General features: G+C 43.1%; 1 protein-coding gene across 1 annotated transcript in view; it reads right to left on the bottom strand.

Annotated features, from left to right (window-relative positions):
* Window positions 1-1,104: 1,104 nt before the first annotated feature.
* Window positions 1,105-18,177, bottom strand: part of NWD1 (NACHT and WD repeat domain containing 1) — a 26,374-nt gene continuing 9,301 nt past the window's right edge. Inside the window, exons 7-16 of the mRNA XM_015809916.1 lie at window positions 17,263-17,380; window positions 15,515-15,679; window positions 13,967-14,164; window positions 13,192-13,314; window positions 12,109-12,308; window positions 10,715-10,987; window positions 9,670-9,760; window positions 2,669-3,225; window positions 1,706-1,814; window positions 1,105-1,385 (exon numbers count right to left, since the gene is read on the bottom strand). Of these exons, the coding sequence (XP_015665402.1) occupies window positions 1,105-1,385; window positions 1,706-1,814; window positions 2,669-3,225; window positions 9,670-9,760; window positions 10,715-10,987; window positions 12,109-12,308; window positions 13,192-13,314; window positions 13,967-14,164; window positions 15,515-15,679; window positions 17,263-17,380 (2,115 nt within the window). The remainder of the gene's footprint in view (window positions 1,386-1,705; window positions 1,815-2,668; window positions 3,226-9,669; window positions 9,761-10,714; window positions 10,988-12,108; window positions 12,309-13,191; window positions 13,315-13,966; window positions 14,165-15,514; window positions 15,680-17,262; window positions 17,381-18,177) is intronic.

Here is an 18,177-nt window from a genome sequence, read left to right as displayed (position 1 = left end):
ACATGGATGGAGTTAGGCAGTCTGGGATACATAGAACCAATCAGCTCTAATTTTTCCTGCAGCACCTAGGATGGCCTCCTATGGTACCATTGCTGAAAACCAGTAGTCCTGTTTCCTGCTGTCTTGCGGTAAGGAGCCCAAAACATTTGTAATGAAAACTTAAAATAGGCTTGCTTGCTAAGAAAAAACAAATCTTATAAATTCATACTTCTTTATTTTATTTAATATTATGATTTTCCCCATAGAATAAAAAGAAACTAAAGAGAAAAAAAACTGCAAAAGAGAAAGTCAAATTAAAAGATATATAAATGACCTCTAATCTTCAATAGATAATTACAATCTTATTGCCCCTCCTCCATTTTAGATATTGCACAAGTCCTTCTTTTAATTCACATCTTTCTTCATCTTGAAATCCATAAATCATCATGTCATGTATTTCTTTTTTCAGCAAAAAGCCCATATAAGGTTTCCAGTCTTTCATAAAAGTTTTTGTTGTTGTTGTTTTCTTTGACCAAACAGGTCATTTTTGCCATTCCTGATAATTCTGACATTTTCACACTCTACTCCTCCATTGTAGGGATACCCTTATTCTTCTAGTAAACTCATACAATACTTTCAAATCCCAGCAGGAAAAAAAGATAAGACTATCACTTTGCATTATGTAAGCTCCACCAAATGTTAAGTGCAGCCTTCAAGCCTTAAAAGGTTGCTGTCTCCTACATTAGGTAGTCATTCTTTTCTAGAACTCAGGGTTCAGTGATAATAAGGAAATAAGAAGAGCCAGTACGGACTAGTGGTTAAGGTGCTGGCCTAGGAACCAGGAGACCGTGAGTTCTAATCCTTCCCTAGGCTTGAAAAACCTTGGTGACTTTGAGCCAGTCACTCTCTCTCAGCCCAACCCACCTCATAGGGTGGTTGTTGTGGGGAAAATAGGAGGAGGGAGGAATATTAGCTATGTTTGCTGCCTTGAGTTATTTATAAACAATAGTAAAGGCAGAATAATAAATACTCTAAGGAAGTGAGGAAACAACTGAGTGAAGTTCACTTGTAGATGAATGACAAGGTAGATATTCAAGTCATTCTTTGTCGCTCTTTGTCGGTACGTCACACAATCCTACAAATCTGTGACAGCTTGTTGGTGACACTTTGAGCGTTCCTTAGATTTCCCCGAATCTCTCCTGGATCCTGTCTCTCTTTTGGCTGAGATTTCACTGTGTACGTTGCTTTAACACTGCTGAGCAGATCAGGGTGAGAGTTGATGACCTGTGGGCAGCGGAATCTCTCCCGCATGAGGTAGCCAACTTGTGTTGTTGCAACAAAGCCTTCACCTGTTGACACCATTCTGGTAATTTTTGCATGCACAAACTGAACTGCTAAGAGGGCCCCTGTGGAAAATTGGAACATGCCATATGTCACAACAAGGAACTCAAATTACATTCAAACATTTTTTCCATCCCACAGCTTGTCAGCAGGAGGGATCGAGATAGCAGCTTCAATCACAAGGTTGGAGCTACTAGTATCTTGAATTTCTTTACCCTGCCCCCCCCCCCACACACCTGCTTCAACATCCTACCACACATTTGAAGGAGGGGAAAACACCTTTGTTTATTCCCCCAACTTTATGACAAGCTTTGCTTTGAGACTGCTACCATATAAGGTAACAGTGCCCAAAGTTACAGGTTCCTAAAAATAACAAATTTCTTACCCCGTGAGACATCCCACACTGTAACACACTGATCCAAAGAGCTGGTGAACAAGTACTGGTCATCCTTTGAAAAGCATGCACAGATAATGCCATGGGAAAAGGAATCTTGCTGGGAAGGAAGGAACAAACAAACAAACAAACAGTGTTTCAGAAAAGTAATCCAATTCAACAGGAAAACAACATGCAAGACACGGATCAGCAGGAGGGCAAACAGGAGACAGAGACTCCAGGTGAGTCTCTGGAGATAAACATAAAAGCCACTGTTGGACTGATTAAAAATTAAATTTTTCTAGAATTTCTTTTCAATGCAGTCAGATTTGGATTAGATTATCCACCTCTTAATTGCTCGAAAGCTGGATATCTGTGCCACTACCTATTCCCAGTAGTATTTGCCTTTAAAGTGGATTCTGCCCAAGTCCTCTATGGACCACAGAAACAAACTGTAGCCATAGCTAACCCACCTCTTTTCTGGAAGCTAGTTATCTTTAGAATAAAAATTATGAATAATGGGCAGGAGAATATATCTAAATAAAGAGGGTGCTCAGGTCAATTTAATAGTAAGCTCTCCCTCAATCACACTTAATTTCTCGTGACAACATAAATACAAAGTTGCTTGCTTGTCATAATACAGATGAGATTTGCAATTTCCTTCTTCTAGAGGTTTTATATATATATATTAATATCCTTATCTAAGACCCTCCCAGGCAAGTATTAACTAGATCTGATTCTGTTTAGCTTTTTCTGAATTGGCTAAGGGCTGCCAATTACTGCAACAAGTTTCATGTACTGAGATTGAGATTTGAGGAAATGTTCATGTTTTAATTCCCCATCATGGCAGCTGTTCTGAGGTTTTCTAATGTTAATGCTCCTCTGCTCCCTTAGGTTCGCCTTCCATCTCTACTCTAATACCAGTTCTACATTCTAATTGGACGTATCAACTTTCTGCAAGAGCAGAAATCCTACCTTCTGGAAAAACATCTGGTGCTCCCAGGAGCAGAGCTGAACATCCCAGAGACACAGCAGTGAATCTTCTGAACCACTCAGCAGCCATTTCTCTCCATGGCTGGTCTTCAGGCAGGTAATGCAGTTCCCATGAGCTTCTAGTGGGAACACGTGCGCCTCCAAGCAGTAGTACGTGAAGAGCTCCCCATTGGTCATTCCATAGAGCACTCGGTATCCAGACAGAAGAGCCACACTAGAAATTGTTGCTCCAGGGATCTGGGTGTAAAAGGTGTAAGCCGGCCGGTCAATCAAGAGACCCTGTTCTTCCTGATGCAGATCCAATACCTGCACAAGATCATCACAGGCAACTGCCAGCTGATCTTCATTCTGAGTGAGTGCCAGGTTGCAGATAGGCTTTCGGTTCTCTGCTGGAGGGATGCAACCAACATCTTGCCTGGAATCCAAGGGAAATACCAGCACTGTTCCAGAAACCAGTCCAACAAAGAGAAGATTCTTCTGCTCAGCCACTTCCAGACACTGGACTGGAGCCGATGCATCCAATTTATCATGCTCCTTTCCTGATGGGAGACAAATGTCAGCTGTAAGACCTGCCTCAAATCCCTCTTCCCAAGAAAGCAGAACTCCTAGAACAGCTTCATTCCAAAAGGAACTTTTATTAGGAGAAGTTAACAGCAGGCATAGAAGGCAGGATCTGAGAGTTCCCCGCGCGAATCAATAGGTTAAAAGAGCAACTAGCAACCCCTCTCCCCCAATAGTCCATCTGGTCAGTTCAAATGAGCCAATCCCCAGGTGTGAATCTGCTGTGGGAATTGGGTTGGTAAGACACCATTCCCAAGGCTTTTAGGCTGTTAGGTCTTTGCACCTGTTCTTGGGCAGCTAGAGATAAGACAGATAGCCGGAGGCACATTCCATTCTCACCGCAGGCTGGCATCAAGGGAAATAGATCAAAAAGCAGGCAGATAGAGGAAAGCGGAGAGGATACATTGTGGCTCCCAAGACATGGCTTTTTCTTGTTCGCCCAAACCGGATCCCTTAAAATCACCCCAAAAATTCCCATTAAAATTCCCATTAAAATTGCTAACCGGAAATGCTTATAAAAGAAAATTAAACCAAAATTATACCTATAAATAACATGACAACAAAATATTCCGACAATCGGCGGGACTCAGGCCACTCCTCTTCCCGCCCTATGTAATTAAATTATAAATATAAATTATAAATAGCTTCCCCCCTCCCCCCAGGAGTACGGCAGAACCCACAGGAACAGAGAATAAGGAAATCACCCCCTCCCAACAATTGGGTTCTGACCTCAGCAAGCACTGCTGATCCCTCCTGTTATAGGTACTCCTTACGACCACAGCTGGGACCGGAATTTCTATGGCTAAGTAAAGCAATTGTAAAGCAAGTAGTGTCTGATTTTACAACCATTTTTTGCTGCAGTTGTTAAGAAAATCACTGCAGTTGTTAAGTGACTCATGCGATCATTAAGAGAATTCAGCTTCCCCCACTGGCTTTGTTTGCAAGAAGCCAGCTGGCAAGGTGCCAAATGGTGATGGTATGACCCCCCCCCCCCATTATACTGCAACCTTTGTAAATACGTGTTGGTTGGCAAACACCCAAATTTTAACCACCTGACCATGGGGATGCCGCAATGGTTGTAAGTGTGATAACCAGTCATAAGTCACTATTTTCAGTGCTATTATAACTTTGAGTAGTCACTAAACAAATGGTTGTAAGTTGAGGACTGCCTGCATAAATGTGAGGATGGGTTGTAAGTCATTTTTTTCACTGCTGTTCTGATTTTGAATGGTCGCTGAAGAAATGGATATAAGTTGAGGAGGATCACTTGTATTGGGGCTACTGGAATTGATGCCCAACTGCTGCATCCTCCAGCAGTGACCAACAACCAAGGATGCTCCATTTTCTCCCAGATACAAAGCAAGCCAAATGAGGATGGAACTGGGAATGGTGGCAAAAAAATACCTCTTCACCCACATACGATTAAGTTACAATGTTCACTGCCAGTTTGGATGGCTTTAAAAGGGAGCCAACAAGTTCATGAAGAAGACTATCATGGCTGAGTATAATTCTGCTAGCCATTTCTCTTTCTACATTGGAATAACAGAATAACAGAGTTGGAAGGGACCTTAGAGGTCTTCTAGTCCAACCCTCTTCTCAGGCAGGAAACCCTATACCATTTCAGACAAATGACTATCCAGTCTCTTCTTAAAAACCTCCAGTGTTGGAGCACCCACGACTTCTGGAGGCAAGCGGTTCCACTGATTCATTGTTCTAACTGTCAGAGAAATTTTCTTTAGTTCTAGGTTGGTTCTCTCCTTGATTAGTTTCAAGACATTATCTCAATGCCGTTTTCTGGGAAACACAAGGCAGGCAGTACTATTGCCCAAATAACCAGTTTTTTAACAGCAGCTAGTTCAGTGGTTCTCAACCTTTTTAATGCCGCGACCCCAACCGGTCGTAAGTTGAGGACTAAACTGGTCGTAAGTCGAGGACTAAACCGGTCGTAAGTCGAGGACTACCCAACCGGTCACAAGTCGAGGACTTTCCCTGCCTGGGAGCGCCGCGCATGCATGGTTCCGCCCCCTGCGCCGGGCGAGGCGTAGCTGGCAAGCTGCAGAGACGGAGCAAGCCGACCACCAGCTGGCCCAGCCCAAGGGAGGTAAGGCACCCGCCGGAAAAGGGGGAAAAAAATGGCGGACAAAAAAAATGACGGACAAAAAAAATGGCGGACAGCCTTGCTTGGTGACCCCCATGAAATGGTCGATCGACCCCAAATGGGGTCCCGACCCACAGGTTGAGAACCACTGAGCTAGTTAGTCCGTGGACAAAATGATGAATTAGATTAAATTCTTAGGTCCTCGTGGAAAGAATCACAGAGGAAGAAAAAACCCCTCATGCTTCAAATCTATTCTACAGGAATATGGAGGATGGGAGAGAGAAAAGCACCTGCCTGTGTGCACATATGTGTGTATAGAAGTGCATATTTTTCTCATTGTTCAGTATTGGGATATTGTTATTTTTATTGCTGATGTTTTCAAATGTATTTTTATTCTTAGAGATCTTTTAAAATCCATAAACTCCACAAAGCTCATGAGCAACGAGGGAGTGGACAAATTGCACAAATAAATAAATAGTTTAACAAATAAATGAAATTAAGCTACATCAGTGGCAGAGCAGGAACAGGCATGGCCCCTTCTTCCTTTTCTTAGTCTCCCCAATCCTTGTTTGAATGCCAGGTTGTAATCCATCCTCCCAAGTTCTATAGTGTTCCTTAATTTAAAATAAACAGATGGATGGATGGAAAGAAAAGTTGCAATCTCCCCATCAATTTTATGTCCAATAATGCTTCTGAGCCTTGCATAGGCAGCATAGCATTCTCAGAAAGAAAAGAAAAACTGGTGAATTATTATCTATGGAAGATAGGGGGTCTTGCTATCAGAGCCATGGTGGCACAGTGGTTAGAATGCAGTACTGCAGACTAACTCTGCATTCCCACTGCCAGGAGTTCAATCCCGACCAGTTTACAGTTGACTCAGCCTTCCATCCTTCCGAGGTCAGTAAAATGAGGATCCATATTGTTGGGGGCATTATGCTGACTCTGTAAACTGCTTAAAGAGGGTTGTAAAGCACTATGAAGTGGTTTATAAGTCTAAGTGCTCTTGCTATCAGAGGGGCCATATCTACAGTTACAGGGCTATCTGCAATTGTCTCTGTCCTTCTGGCTCAGTCTGGTAGGTGGATGTGCTCCATTATCCCATCAATTTAAACTATGACATTGCCAATAGTGGAAAGGGAGAGACATAGTCCTTGGAGATTGCATCTAAATCAGTCTGCTTTCTGGCAAGTCACTTTGTGAATGGGTGAGACTCTCTATTACAGCTATTTTGCAAGGATGTCCCTGACATGCTCTCCAAACTCCAATTGCCTCCTTCTGTTCTGGAGCATTTGACCCAAAATTTCTCTGCTAAACTTTTGGGCAGGTGTATCACTTACCTGCCTCTGTATCCCAAATGACAACATTAGAGCTGCAGTAAGCTTGGGGAAAATAAATGTATTTGGCATTGTGGGAAAGCCCAATGCAACGCTTGCTTGCCATACAAGGTGGGAGTAGTTTGTGCTTGCGATCACAGCTAAGGTCCCAGATTCTGAGATAAGGTGCGTGGCAAGAGGCTGACACCAGCGTGACATCCCAGAGAGCCAGGTGTGTAGAAGGCATCCCTGTATCGGTCAAAACATCTGTCAGCAAACCCTGTTTCGCTAGACACCAGACCTAGGTAGAAGAAGAAGCATACTAAGGAAGGAGACAATTTCATTGCATGGTGGGGCTCATTGAGACAAACAGGTTTATGAGCCAAAGAACCAGATATAAAGATTTGGGTCTCAGATGCTAGAAAAATTCTCTGTAAAGTCCATGAGTAGTAAAACTTCATAGCTGTACTTGGTACGATCCTATGCATTTATTTAAAAGTTCTTCCCAATTAAAAGAAAAATACTTCTATAGTGGTGATAAATAACCTGTCCTCTAGAGCAGCAGCCCCAAACCTTTTGGGCACCAGGGACCAGTTCTGTGGAGAAAGGTTTTGTTCTGTCCCAGCCTGCGTGAGTCCTTGTTAAGCTCACAAGGAGAAACTCCTCTTTCAACAAGCAGGCTGGAACCGCAGGAAAAAACCAATCCCCTTTTATTATTCACAGACCTGAGTCAATGTCCAAGTCAAACAAATACAGTTCACAGAAACTCGATCCTCAACACGAACAGTTGCCTTTGGCAACCAGCACCTCCCACACCTTCCCTTTTATTATGCAGCCAAGGCGTGGCTTCTTAATGCCTTCTCCTTTGCCTTTGGAGCCGCCCCATTGTATTCCTCTGGCCTCTCTTGCCAGTGTTTTCATGCATCCTGGATATCTCCCAGCTGTGATTCATCACTGTCCAACTCAGACTCCCAGCACAGCTGTGTCTCAGCCTGAGCGCGAGTAGAGGGGCCAGGCTTCTCGTACGACTGTAAGTCTTGGAGCTCCTCAGAGCCTTCCTCTGACTCTGATGTCACTCTAGGCCCCTCCTCTTCCTCCTCTGATTCCTCAGACTCAGCTGCCAGATCCACTGGCTGGTGAGGAATCACAACAGGTTTTTCCATGGACTGGAGAGGGCGTGGTTTTGCGTACTGCCTCATCTCACAGATGGTGCTTTACTTGTTTGCACGGCCTGGTTTCTGGTACGCTGCGGATTGGGGACACCTGCTCTGGTGCAGCAAACTTGGCGATTTTAAGACATGTGGACTTCAACTGTTGGCTGGGGGATTTTGGGAATTGAAGTCCACATGTCTTAAAGTTGCCAAGATTGAGGAACTCTGTTCTAGAACATGTGACTTCCTAGCCAGCTTTCTTTGTAGCCCCTAAATCTTCCCTCATCTCTAACTGCTGACAAGTAGTAAAATAATTTTCTATCCCTTTGAGCTATGAAAACTGTCCTAATAAGTCTGATGAAGACTTTTCCTTCAACAATTTGTGACACAGCAATGTTTTCTGGACTAGCTAGCTTCATTTTGTGTCAATTCTTCTGTCTGAGCTGAAGGGAACCAGGGAAAATTCTTCTCACAATTCCTAAACTAATCAACTAAGCTAATCCCCCCCACAGCTGGGATTATATGATTGAAACTTCAGCCCTTTTTACATGCATCATGTGTGTGACATATGTAGCTTTAACTATACAGTGACCAATTTGACTTGTTTCCTTTCTTTCGCCCCCTCCCCCCATCATCAAATGCCCTTGCCTTAGTCACACGTGAAACCCACCTGTTTTGCAACATTATCCTATGCCTCTTACCCATATGCATTCATCCTGGGAGCTTGTGACGATGGTGCTATTGTCTGTTGAAATAGCAGCTGCACAAACCTCAGCAGAATGCAGCAAATCTGAGGCCAGGAGTTGATGGAATCCTGTCACATTGCCTAGAAAAACTCTTACACGGTGCCCAACACCTGGAACAGTGCAGTGTACAAAATGAGATAGCAGCATCCATAATAAATGCAATGATGTTAAAATAATGATGCAAGCATGATGGTAGCATCATGAAAGGCTTGCAAGTATAGGTCATGTAAGAAATGAGCAATAACTCACATGTCGGGTTCTGCTCTGGCACTCTTGTGTATGAAAAGCTCATTGCATTGGCAAATAACACAACTGAACCATGGCTTATGCATCCAAATTGACACACATTCCTGCCAAGACAATAGATACCTGCCACTCCTGCCAAGACAATAGCCAGAATCATAGTTTTGGGAGTGTGGTGGTTTTTTATTTTTTATTTTTTTGGATATAAGAGAGAGCTTTATGTGCATACAAGCTATGTCTTGGAAGTAGACTATGACAGGGCTATGCCCAATGCCCTCCTTAATTCATCCCTAACTCCCCCCACTTCTTATTTACAAAATTAAATGGGAAACTGGCATAAGGCAAAGTACCAGCATGTAGCACTGTCTTGATTTATCAGAATACCTCCAGTCTCAACACAGATGCACAGTTTGGGTGCTAAACTGCTAAAAACAAAAATCAGACAGAAAGGTAACTAGAATATAGAAGGCATCTGGGAGGGGATGATGAGAGACCATGGAGGGACCTTTCTGGTGAATGGATATTTTATGGTTAACTGCAGCCATTGTAGAAATCATTTTGTAAGAACATCCCAACATTGCATTTTATCTTTTGTAAACCATAAGAAGTCTGTATGCTTTGGTAACAGGCAGATTTAAGTAATAATAACAACTACGACAACATACTGTATGCTGAAAACTACAAATGTGCCCACTGGCAAAAAAAGTTTGGTAGTTTTTGCCAAATGTCAAGTGATTAAAGCCAACCTTCTTGGACTTACAGAGATTAGAAGATCAGCATTAGCCTCCGCCACTACTTTGTTGATATGATATAGCTATTAAATAACATTATTAACCAATATAGGGTAAGTGAGCAGGAAATTCACTCAAACCTGTTGCCAGGAGAGATTCATCTTTTGAAAGCACCACAAAGCTGATCCTTCCTGGGAGCTTTTCCAGGAGGCTATGTCCATCAGAAGAGATCTGTCAAGAGAGGCACCAGGGAGGTGGTTGATTGAATAATAAAAGATCCCATCCTCTTTCTTGGATATAAGGATAGGGTGGGAGAAAAGGAAGAGTTTTAACTGTGGAAATAAGATGTTCTATATACTCTAAATAAGAAGTCCCCACCCCCAGGCTATGAGCTGGTAGAGGACCACGGCCCATTCAGAACTGGGCTGTGCAAGGGGTGGGCGAGTGCGGTCACATGCAGCTCCACTTGCGCGAGTGGCGGGTGAGCTCATGCACACGCGAAGCTCCATTTGTGCGAGCTCATGCAAATGAAGCTGCATGAGCACTTGCCCACTGCTCACACACAACCATCCTATCTCCCCCCTCCCGGCTGCCACTGGTGGTCCACAAAGCCGGAAAGGTTGGTGACCACTGTTCTAAATCCAGTCGTTATTATCTCCCCCCCCCAGGAGGGCCAGGACAATGCTGCTTAAAAATCTGAGGAGTTGTAGGACAGGGATGGACCTTTTTTTTGCCACAGTTGTTAAGTGAATCACTGTGGTTGCTAAGTGAATCTGGTTCCCCAATCGACTTTGCTTGTTGGAAGCTAGCTGAGAAGGTTACAAATGGTGATTACGTGACCCTGGGATGCTGCAACCATCATAAATACATGTCAGTTGTCAAGCTCCTGAATTTTGATCATGTAATCGGGATGCTGAGATGGTTGTAAGTGCAAGAGCCTGTTGTAAGTTACCTTTGGGGGGGGCATTGTAAATTCAAATGGTCACTAAATGAATAGTTGTAAGTTGAAAACTACCTGTAAGGCCCTAACACCAAAAAGCTGCTGAAACCTGAAATAAGATTTCCCAAGGCATCTGCAAGAAAACCAAAACACTGGGGCAGCCCACTGTTCCCGCATCCAAAGATATCTCTTGGGTGACCCACGTTCCCTTTCCCCAAGAAGAGACATGGCAGAAGAACAAGCACCATCAAGAGGGAGCCCTTGCTGAAGCCGGCCACCATCCTGCCCAGCGTGTGGAGCAATACACTGCATGTTGGTGTCTCTTCTTCCAGCCCTATCAGTTCCTGCTTGGAGTGTAGCTGTCCGCTGATGCTGTCCCACAGGCAGAAGACACCCCGTTCAGATACCGTCACAACCACCAGCCTTGGTACAAACACAGTTCCACAGAGCCACTGGTCTGGAGGCTCAGCACAGATCTGGAAAATGGGTACAGCTGTCTCCAGATGCCAAGCGCTGACCTGGAGCAGGAGGAAAAACCCGTTCAAGCTCTTCTTCCATTTTTACCCTCTTCTCTCTAAAGCACTTTCCCTACCCTATGAATAGAGAGCAAACAGCTCTTCTTTATCATCTCTAAACTTAAGGAGATACATTAAACTTAAGAAGTTTGAGCAGCAGTCCCAGGAAATCTGCTAAGAAGTGAACTAATAATCTGGTAGAAGATCAATTTCTGTCTTTAACTGCAGAGGTGGACACATAGATGTGTATTGTTGGTTCCCAAATTCAATTTTGTCCACACAGCAAAGTTAACCCATGCTTCTCCAGAGTGTCTTAGACTCCAACTCCTATCATTCCCAGATATAATGATCTATGGTTAAAAATGATGGGTGCTGTTTCCATCTGGACTCTGGAGGGTCAGTCTTTCCCTACTCCCTCTATCATCCAAATAATACTCTTGGAGGCTTGTTAATGCCAATGCAGAGATTGTGCATTTGTTCCTGAGAATCTCACATAGATTTCTTTCTTTCTTCTCTCTTTCAATAACTTTCTGAAGGCGCAACCAGAATTTAGCTCCTGAATTTGGCTTCTCTTCATGATCCTGATTCTCCAGAGTAATTCCTCTTCCAGGTTACCCAGAGTATCCAACAAGATCAGAGGAAGCCTTTAAGTGTAAATATGGGACTAAAAAATATCATCTGGTTTTTGAGTAAATTTTAGAGTATTATTGTTGTGCAAAGGTTAGAATATTTTATTTACTATTATTTCTAATTATTAAGTGTTGTTATTATTATTGTTTTTAATAATTGTACTGTTTAAAAGAGAGTTAAAGGAGGTTATAGATATGTTATTTTAATAGTTGATTAATGTTAATTAGAGTATGATTATGTTATTGTTAACCTTATGATTGGCACTGGGAAGTGAGGGGGGAGGGAGGGGGGGAAGGGGAAGGGGGGATTTATATAGTAAAATTTTATAAAATTTTCAATAATAAAAAAAAAAAGATCAGAGGAAGCCTTACAAAATTCTCAATATATTTTTCATTACTCCCTTGCTCTCTGCTCTGAAGACCCCTGCCCATGTTTTGCACCTGCTTCATTGTTTAGCTGCCCCCTCCCCTCCACATGCATGGTGGGTTCCATACCTCTAAACCTGATGCCCAGTATATCATCTGATTCTTTTCATCAATGTGCAGCTGGCAACACCTCAGCTCTCCAGGGTGAACATTGTGGATAGAGAATTCCTCCCTGGCAGAATCCAGACACCACAAGCGCAATGTCCGATCCATGGCCACCGAGGCAGCACGGGACCCCTTCCCAAATAATTTCACACATTTCACTTCAGCTGCAAAAGAGAAAAGATAGGGGAAGGAAGATCCTCAAAAGAGGATGTAAGCCAGTATGCTCACAAATCTGATTATAGATCAAGATAAACAACTTGTATCCTTGTAGTTACAGGTCCTTGTAGTTTGAAATCAAAATTGTGGCTTCAGTCATGTGGTTGTGATTGCCACCTTGCCTTTTTTTAACCCCTCGATCTATAGACACTCCTGTTCCCTAACTAACCTAATAGCCTGTGGCTTAGTTGGTAGAAGAAAAATGGGACTGTAACAAACAATTCATAGCAATATTTCCTATTCCAGTATACTGAGTAGCAGACAGAAAGAAGGCATGGACAATGGACCCCAGAGTTTTATTTATCTGCAGCAATGTGATTCACTCAGGCATATCAGATTTGGGATTAAACATTCATATAAATTAATGCTCTGATGGGTCTTGAAAACCACCTCAAGAGTTTCAGAACTTCAAAGGAGAAATTTAGAACAGCGTTCTTTTGGGCAGAAATGCCCAAGACAGAAACTTTAGTCTTTTCTTCTTCAATGGATAGCCTTAGGGAGTTACCAGCTGAATTAACTTTGCCCTGTGGCTAACAATGTGTACCAATATCACATGTCACATTTCGCTTCACATCCAAGAAACGTCTTCAATTCTGAACTGAACTGAAAGTCCAGTTGTCTTTGGAAAAGCAGCTTTGGGACAACCATGACCTGGATGATTGAGAAGCCTAGCCTAATGTGTGAATTGAACCCAGCCACTGAGATTACTCTCAAAGTGTTTACAGCTAGTTCACATAAATAACTCTGATCTGCTTTCTGTGCTGTCATAACTGGGATCAACTAGAGCCCCTGATGGAGGTTGGCTGTAAAAATAGCCTTTTGGTGACTCACCAGAGTGTCCTGTTAGGACATGTCGCACAGTAAAATCTTCCATGTCCCATATGATCAGAGAACCAGCCAGAGAACCAGCTAGAAGCAACTTTGGGTCAAGGTTGAATTCTAGGATTGAAATGCCTGCAAGGAGAAAGGGGGGGGGGAGAGATTTGAGGAATTAATGTGGCAGATAGGGTTTGATTCAAGTGGAATGTCTGGTCCTTTTTTTGACTTTCAGAAGGTGAACAGTCTACTTGAGTGTCCCAAGGCAACTGGACGGTCTGGTTTTTTAACCTTAAAAATGTTTAGCTTCTCATCCAAGAAGCTTCTTCAGAACTTGGATGAGAAGCTTCTTGGATGAGAAGCGAAATGTTCTCAAAAAAAAAAAAAAATCAAGAAAGTCCAGTTGTCTTTTGGAAAAGTACCTTTGGGACAACCATGACCTGGATGATTGAGAATCTCCATAGCCTGCTTGGGATTTAATCTGACACCCTGCATGTTTCCTTGCCCTGTGATAATATCCACCCTCCTATAACTTTTCCCACATGCTGCCCCATAACAGTTCTTAGATTGGGTGGAAAGTGGATGGATCCAAGATCATCCAGTGAGCTTCATGGAACTTTAGTATTCAAAGGTTTCTCCACTCCAATCAAGACATTTGGAGGATTTAAGTGGGCATCCATAAGCCCCTCCCCCACACACACAAAGAGTTAGCTACACAATGCTTTTTTCTATGATGAAGTGGGAGGGAGGAATAGTAATTATGACTTGTTAGGCAAACAGACTATTCTACCTTTAGGGAATTCAGGCAGCGTTTTGCACAGAGGTCCTCCAGGTGGATGGAAAAATCCAGAGCGAGGGATGAGGACAGGATGGGGCCAAACACCAAACCAGCTCTCACACTGCTCACATACATTCCCAATGATCTTAGGGTAAGATGGCCTGAGGAAAAACAGCCGTGACAACATCTCCGTGTAGATCATACTCACTTCTGCAGAAGGACAAAGATAGGAGATGTGGAACCATCTTCTATTTGTGTTCTGTTAGCTAAAAAAGAGATTCAGAATTTAGTGAAAGCCTAGCCCACCTCAATGGTGGGATTCAAATTATATTAGTGGCAATGATCCAAGAATAAAGACGAGGGCTGGAGTGGTAGATATGAGTGAACAGAACTATGGATCCTTTCCTCAACCAGATCAATGGTAGTTCATTGATTTGGCATGAGGAACATTAAACAAATAACAGAGTTGGAAGGGACTTTGGAGGTCTTCTAGTCCAACCTCCTGCTCAACCAGGAGATCTTATACAATTTCAGACAAATGGTTTTCCAATCTCTTTTTAAAAACCTCCAGTGATGGAGCACCCACAACTTCCAGAGGCAATCTGTTCCACTGATTGATTGTCCTCACTGCTGGGAAATTTCTCCTTATTTCTAGGTTAGTTCTCTCCTTGATTATTTTCCATCCATTGCTTGTTGTCGTGCCTTCAGGTTCTCCGGAGAATAGATTTGACACCCTCCCTCTTCTTTGTGGCAGCCCCTTAGATATTGGAAGTTTATTGGATGTTGGACTCTGCATTTATTAATTTCAACACAAAGGCTAACCACATCCATTTAAATAAACTGACTGATATGGAATCAAGTGTAGGACGCAAAACAAATAATCAAGGCTTACTGCAATGATTATTAGACAGCATTATTGAGAGAGACCCCATCCAACAAAAGGATACACTCTTATTTATATATCTTGGAAGGCAGAAAAGACTATGCATTAGTCACAGCTGCTGTAAGCATACAGGTAAAGGATCTCAAATTACTAGAGATAATGGAGCTCTGGATATTCCCTGCACCTGTTTTTCTTCGGGAACCAAAAGGAAGGAACAAAGCAATAAAACTGGGAGGAAAACATCTTCCTTAAATCAAGAGAAGGGGGAAGTTTGGAAATGTCAGACACCAAAAAGAAAAACATTTCCCATTGCATCTTATTATCCTATAAGAACTGATTTTCCCTGCACTGCAGTTGGCAGCGTTCTTGACTAGACTAGGAACCATGATGGTGGAGTGGTTAGAATGCAGTATTGCAGGCAAACTCTGCCCATAGCCAGGAGTTCGATCCTGACTGGCTCAAGGTTAATTTAGCCTTCCATCCTCCTGAGGCTGGTAAACGAGGAGCCAAATTGTTGGGGGACATACGCTGACGTTGTAAACTGCTCATAGAGTGCTGTAAAGCACTATGGAGCGATATGTAAGTCTAAGTGGTATTGCTATTGCTAGACTGGACATTGACTGGACAAGGTTCTTGGGAGTCATTCCCAAACTACAAGGGTGGCAATGATTATCTACCTCCGTGGATTTGTGTGCTATCCACAAAAGGCTGCAGAAGCAGTAGAGTCTCTTGCAGGAGATGCAACTCTGGGCAGCTGATCTGGGCAAGGCACATGGCAAAGTCAGCAGTCAAGCTCTCTATACCAGGGGAAGTCGCTCTGCAGATGATCCAGTTCACGTTCCCTGATGGGAAAAGAAGACAGTGGGGAGCACATGCAGACAATGAGAACATCAAGAAAGTCACCAGAGCAAGGAACACCTATAGAAGGAAGTATGGAAATGAAGGAAACCTTGACTAGTGTGGCCAGGATCCTAGGATGTTTCAATGGAAAACAAACAAAAGCAAGGTGGAAAATAATATCCCTTGATGAAAATATTTCTTTCAGCTTCTAAAGAGACTTCCATCTGGTAGTCTCCCAAGTTGTACAGCAATGTGGTTGGTTGTGGTTCAGTGTACACATTGTATAACTGTTTCACTTACTTATGACTTGTTTAATAACTTATGTCTAGGTTACACACGAAATGCTAAATCATAAACTGTATAGGCTTACGCCAGACAAATTGCATTATACAAATAACATGTTTGTAAGAAACTAGCCAGTCACAGTTTATTCAATAAGCCATAATTGTGGGCTAGTATGATATGTGAATCAGATTAATGAGTCTCATAAGTTGTTGTCAAACAGCATTACATTTACATGAAAAATGCTCAAATAGGGCTGAATTATCTAGACAGGCCGATCTATTTTATAACTATTTAGCAGTTTTCCGAACAAGGAACACTAGGAAGGAGGCAATGCTAAACCACTTCTGAGAAACCTTGCCAAAAAAACTGCAAGGACTTGTTTAAGCGGTCTCTGAGAATCAGAGACAATTTAACTTATTGTTAAAAAGCAATGTTTTCTACAGTCCAACACATTTCAGATCAAACTGGGGCTTCTTTAGGGACATTATAATTATCCTCCTTCTTGATCTTCTGCAAGTTGGCCTGGTGCTCTAAAAGAGGGAACATCATGCTGGAAGTAGTTAATACATTAATAACAAATCCCACCTTCCCCTCTGCTTAGCCCAGTGATGGCGAACCTTTTAGAGACTGAGTGCCCAAAAACTGGCCCCGCCCCAGCTCCACCCCCTGCCCCACCCCCAGCCCACCTGCCCGCAGGGCCACTCACCGCCTCCAGGGCCCGCCGCAGATCACCCAGGCAGCCCAGCAGCGCCATGGCAGCCACGCCCTCTGCCCGCATCCCGCAGCATCAACTGTGCGCGATGGGGCATGAGGGCAGAGTCTTGTCTACGCTGCCTGGCTGCCATGTCCTTGACTGTGCTGCTCCGCGTGGGCCACACTCGGGGGCGACTCTCCTCCAGGGGGGCTGCTGGTGAGGAGGGGGTCGCGGGGGAGGCAAGGCTGGGGCAACGGCACACGTGCCCATAGAGAGGGCTCCGAGTGCCGCCTCTGGCACCCGTGCCGTAGGTTCGCCACCACTGGCTTAGCCTATCTCTCCTTCCCCATCTTTTAGTTATAGTATATTCTTGGAATATGCTGCATTTTGTATTTCAGATATGGTACTTCTGAAGAAATATAATGGGACATAAAAAAAAATTTTTTCCTCAACAGGAAATGGGTTTACCAACTACCACCCCTTCTTTTCTTGTGTCGCTATTTATTCCTTGTTTGGTCTACCAAGGCCATAACTGGCATTCGCACAATGTGTAGGAAATCTTGTGAAGTGTAGCTCTTTCGGGCTTAAAATATCAGGAACTCTTACCCAAAATATCTCTTTGCAGCTCCTCAAGCAGACCCGCTTGCAGTAAATGGAACGGCAGTTCGCTCAACTTCCTCTGGTTTGCAAGGGTGCTGGAGAACCAAAGAGGCTGAGGAATCACCTAGAATGAAAGGAATCAACATTTGACTTTTACTTTTCTAAAATCCACATCAATTTCTTATTTACAATGAATCAAATCAAGGCACGCTTTCCAGCCATTAAGTAGTGGTATAAGCCAGGGGTAGGCAACCATGGCTCTTTTATGACTCATGGACTTCAACTCCCAGAATTCCTGAGCCAACATAGCTGGCTCAGGAATTCTGGGAGTTGAAGTCCACGAGTCATAAAAGAGCCATGGTTGCCTACTCCTGGATAAGCCAATACTCAGGAACTCTGGGAGTTGAAGTCCATGAGTCATAAAAGAGCCGAGGTTGCCTACCCCTGGTATAAGCAATGCAAATGACTTATTTATTACTTTCTTCCGACTTGGTGAGTTTATGTTGCCCTGTATCAGGGTTTCTACCTTCATCTTTCAAACTCTTTATTTTGGGATGGCTCAAAGCTCCTTTATAAAGGTAAATATTAATAGCATATTTGTAGATAATGGCTAGCTTTCTGTAAAAGGTGGGAAACAGATTAAAATATCATATGGCCCATAAAATAATATTCAAATGTTTAAAAATATAAAGAACAACCTCCCCAAGCATAAAACCCAGAGGAAAACCATAGAAAAACTCACTTTTATTTATTTGTTTGTTTGCAAAATTTATTGGCTGCCCATCTTACCTCAAGGTAACTCTGGGCGGCTTACAGTCATAAAAGATAAAAACTATGTAAGCTAAAAATAGAAATCAGTTTACAAAAAGCCAAACACTCTGCCTAATTAAAAGCTGGGGAGGGCAAGAGTAGGATGAGGTG

The sequence above is a fragment of the Protobothrops mucrosquamatus genome, unplaced genomic scaffold, assembly GCF_001527695.2.
Source record: "Protobothrops mucrosquamatus isolate PMUCROS unplaced genomic scaffold, P.Mucros_1.0 scaffold6, whole genome shotgun sequence".
NCBI classification, from domain to species: Eukaryota; Metazoa; Chordata; class Lepidosauria; order Squamata; family Viperidae; genus Protobothrops; species Protobothrops mucrosquamatus.
This window is presented reverse-complemented; position numbering and strand designations above follow the sequence as displayed.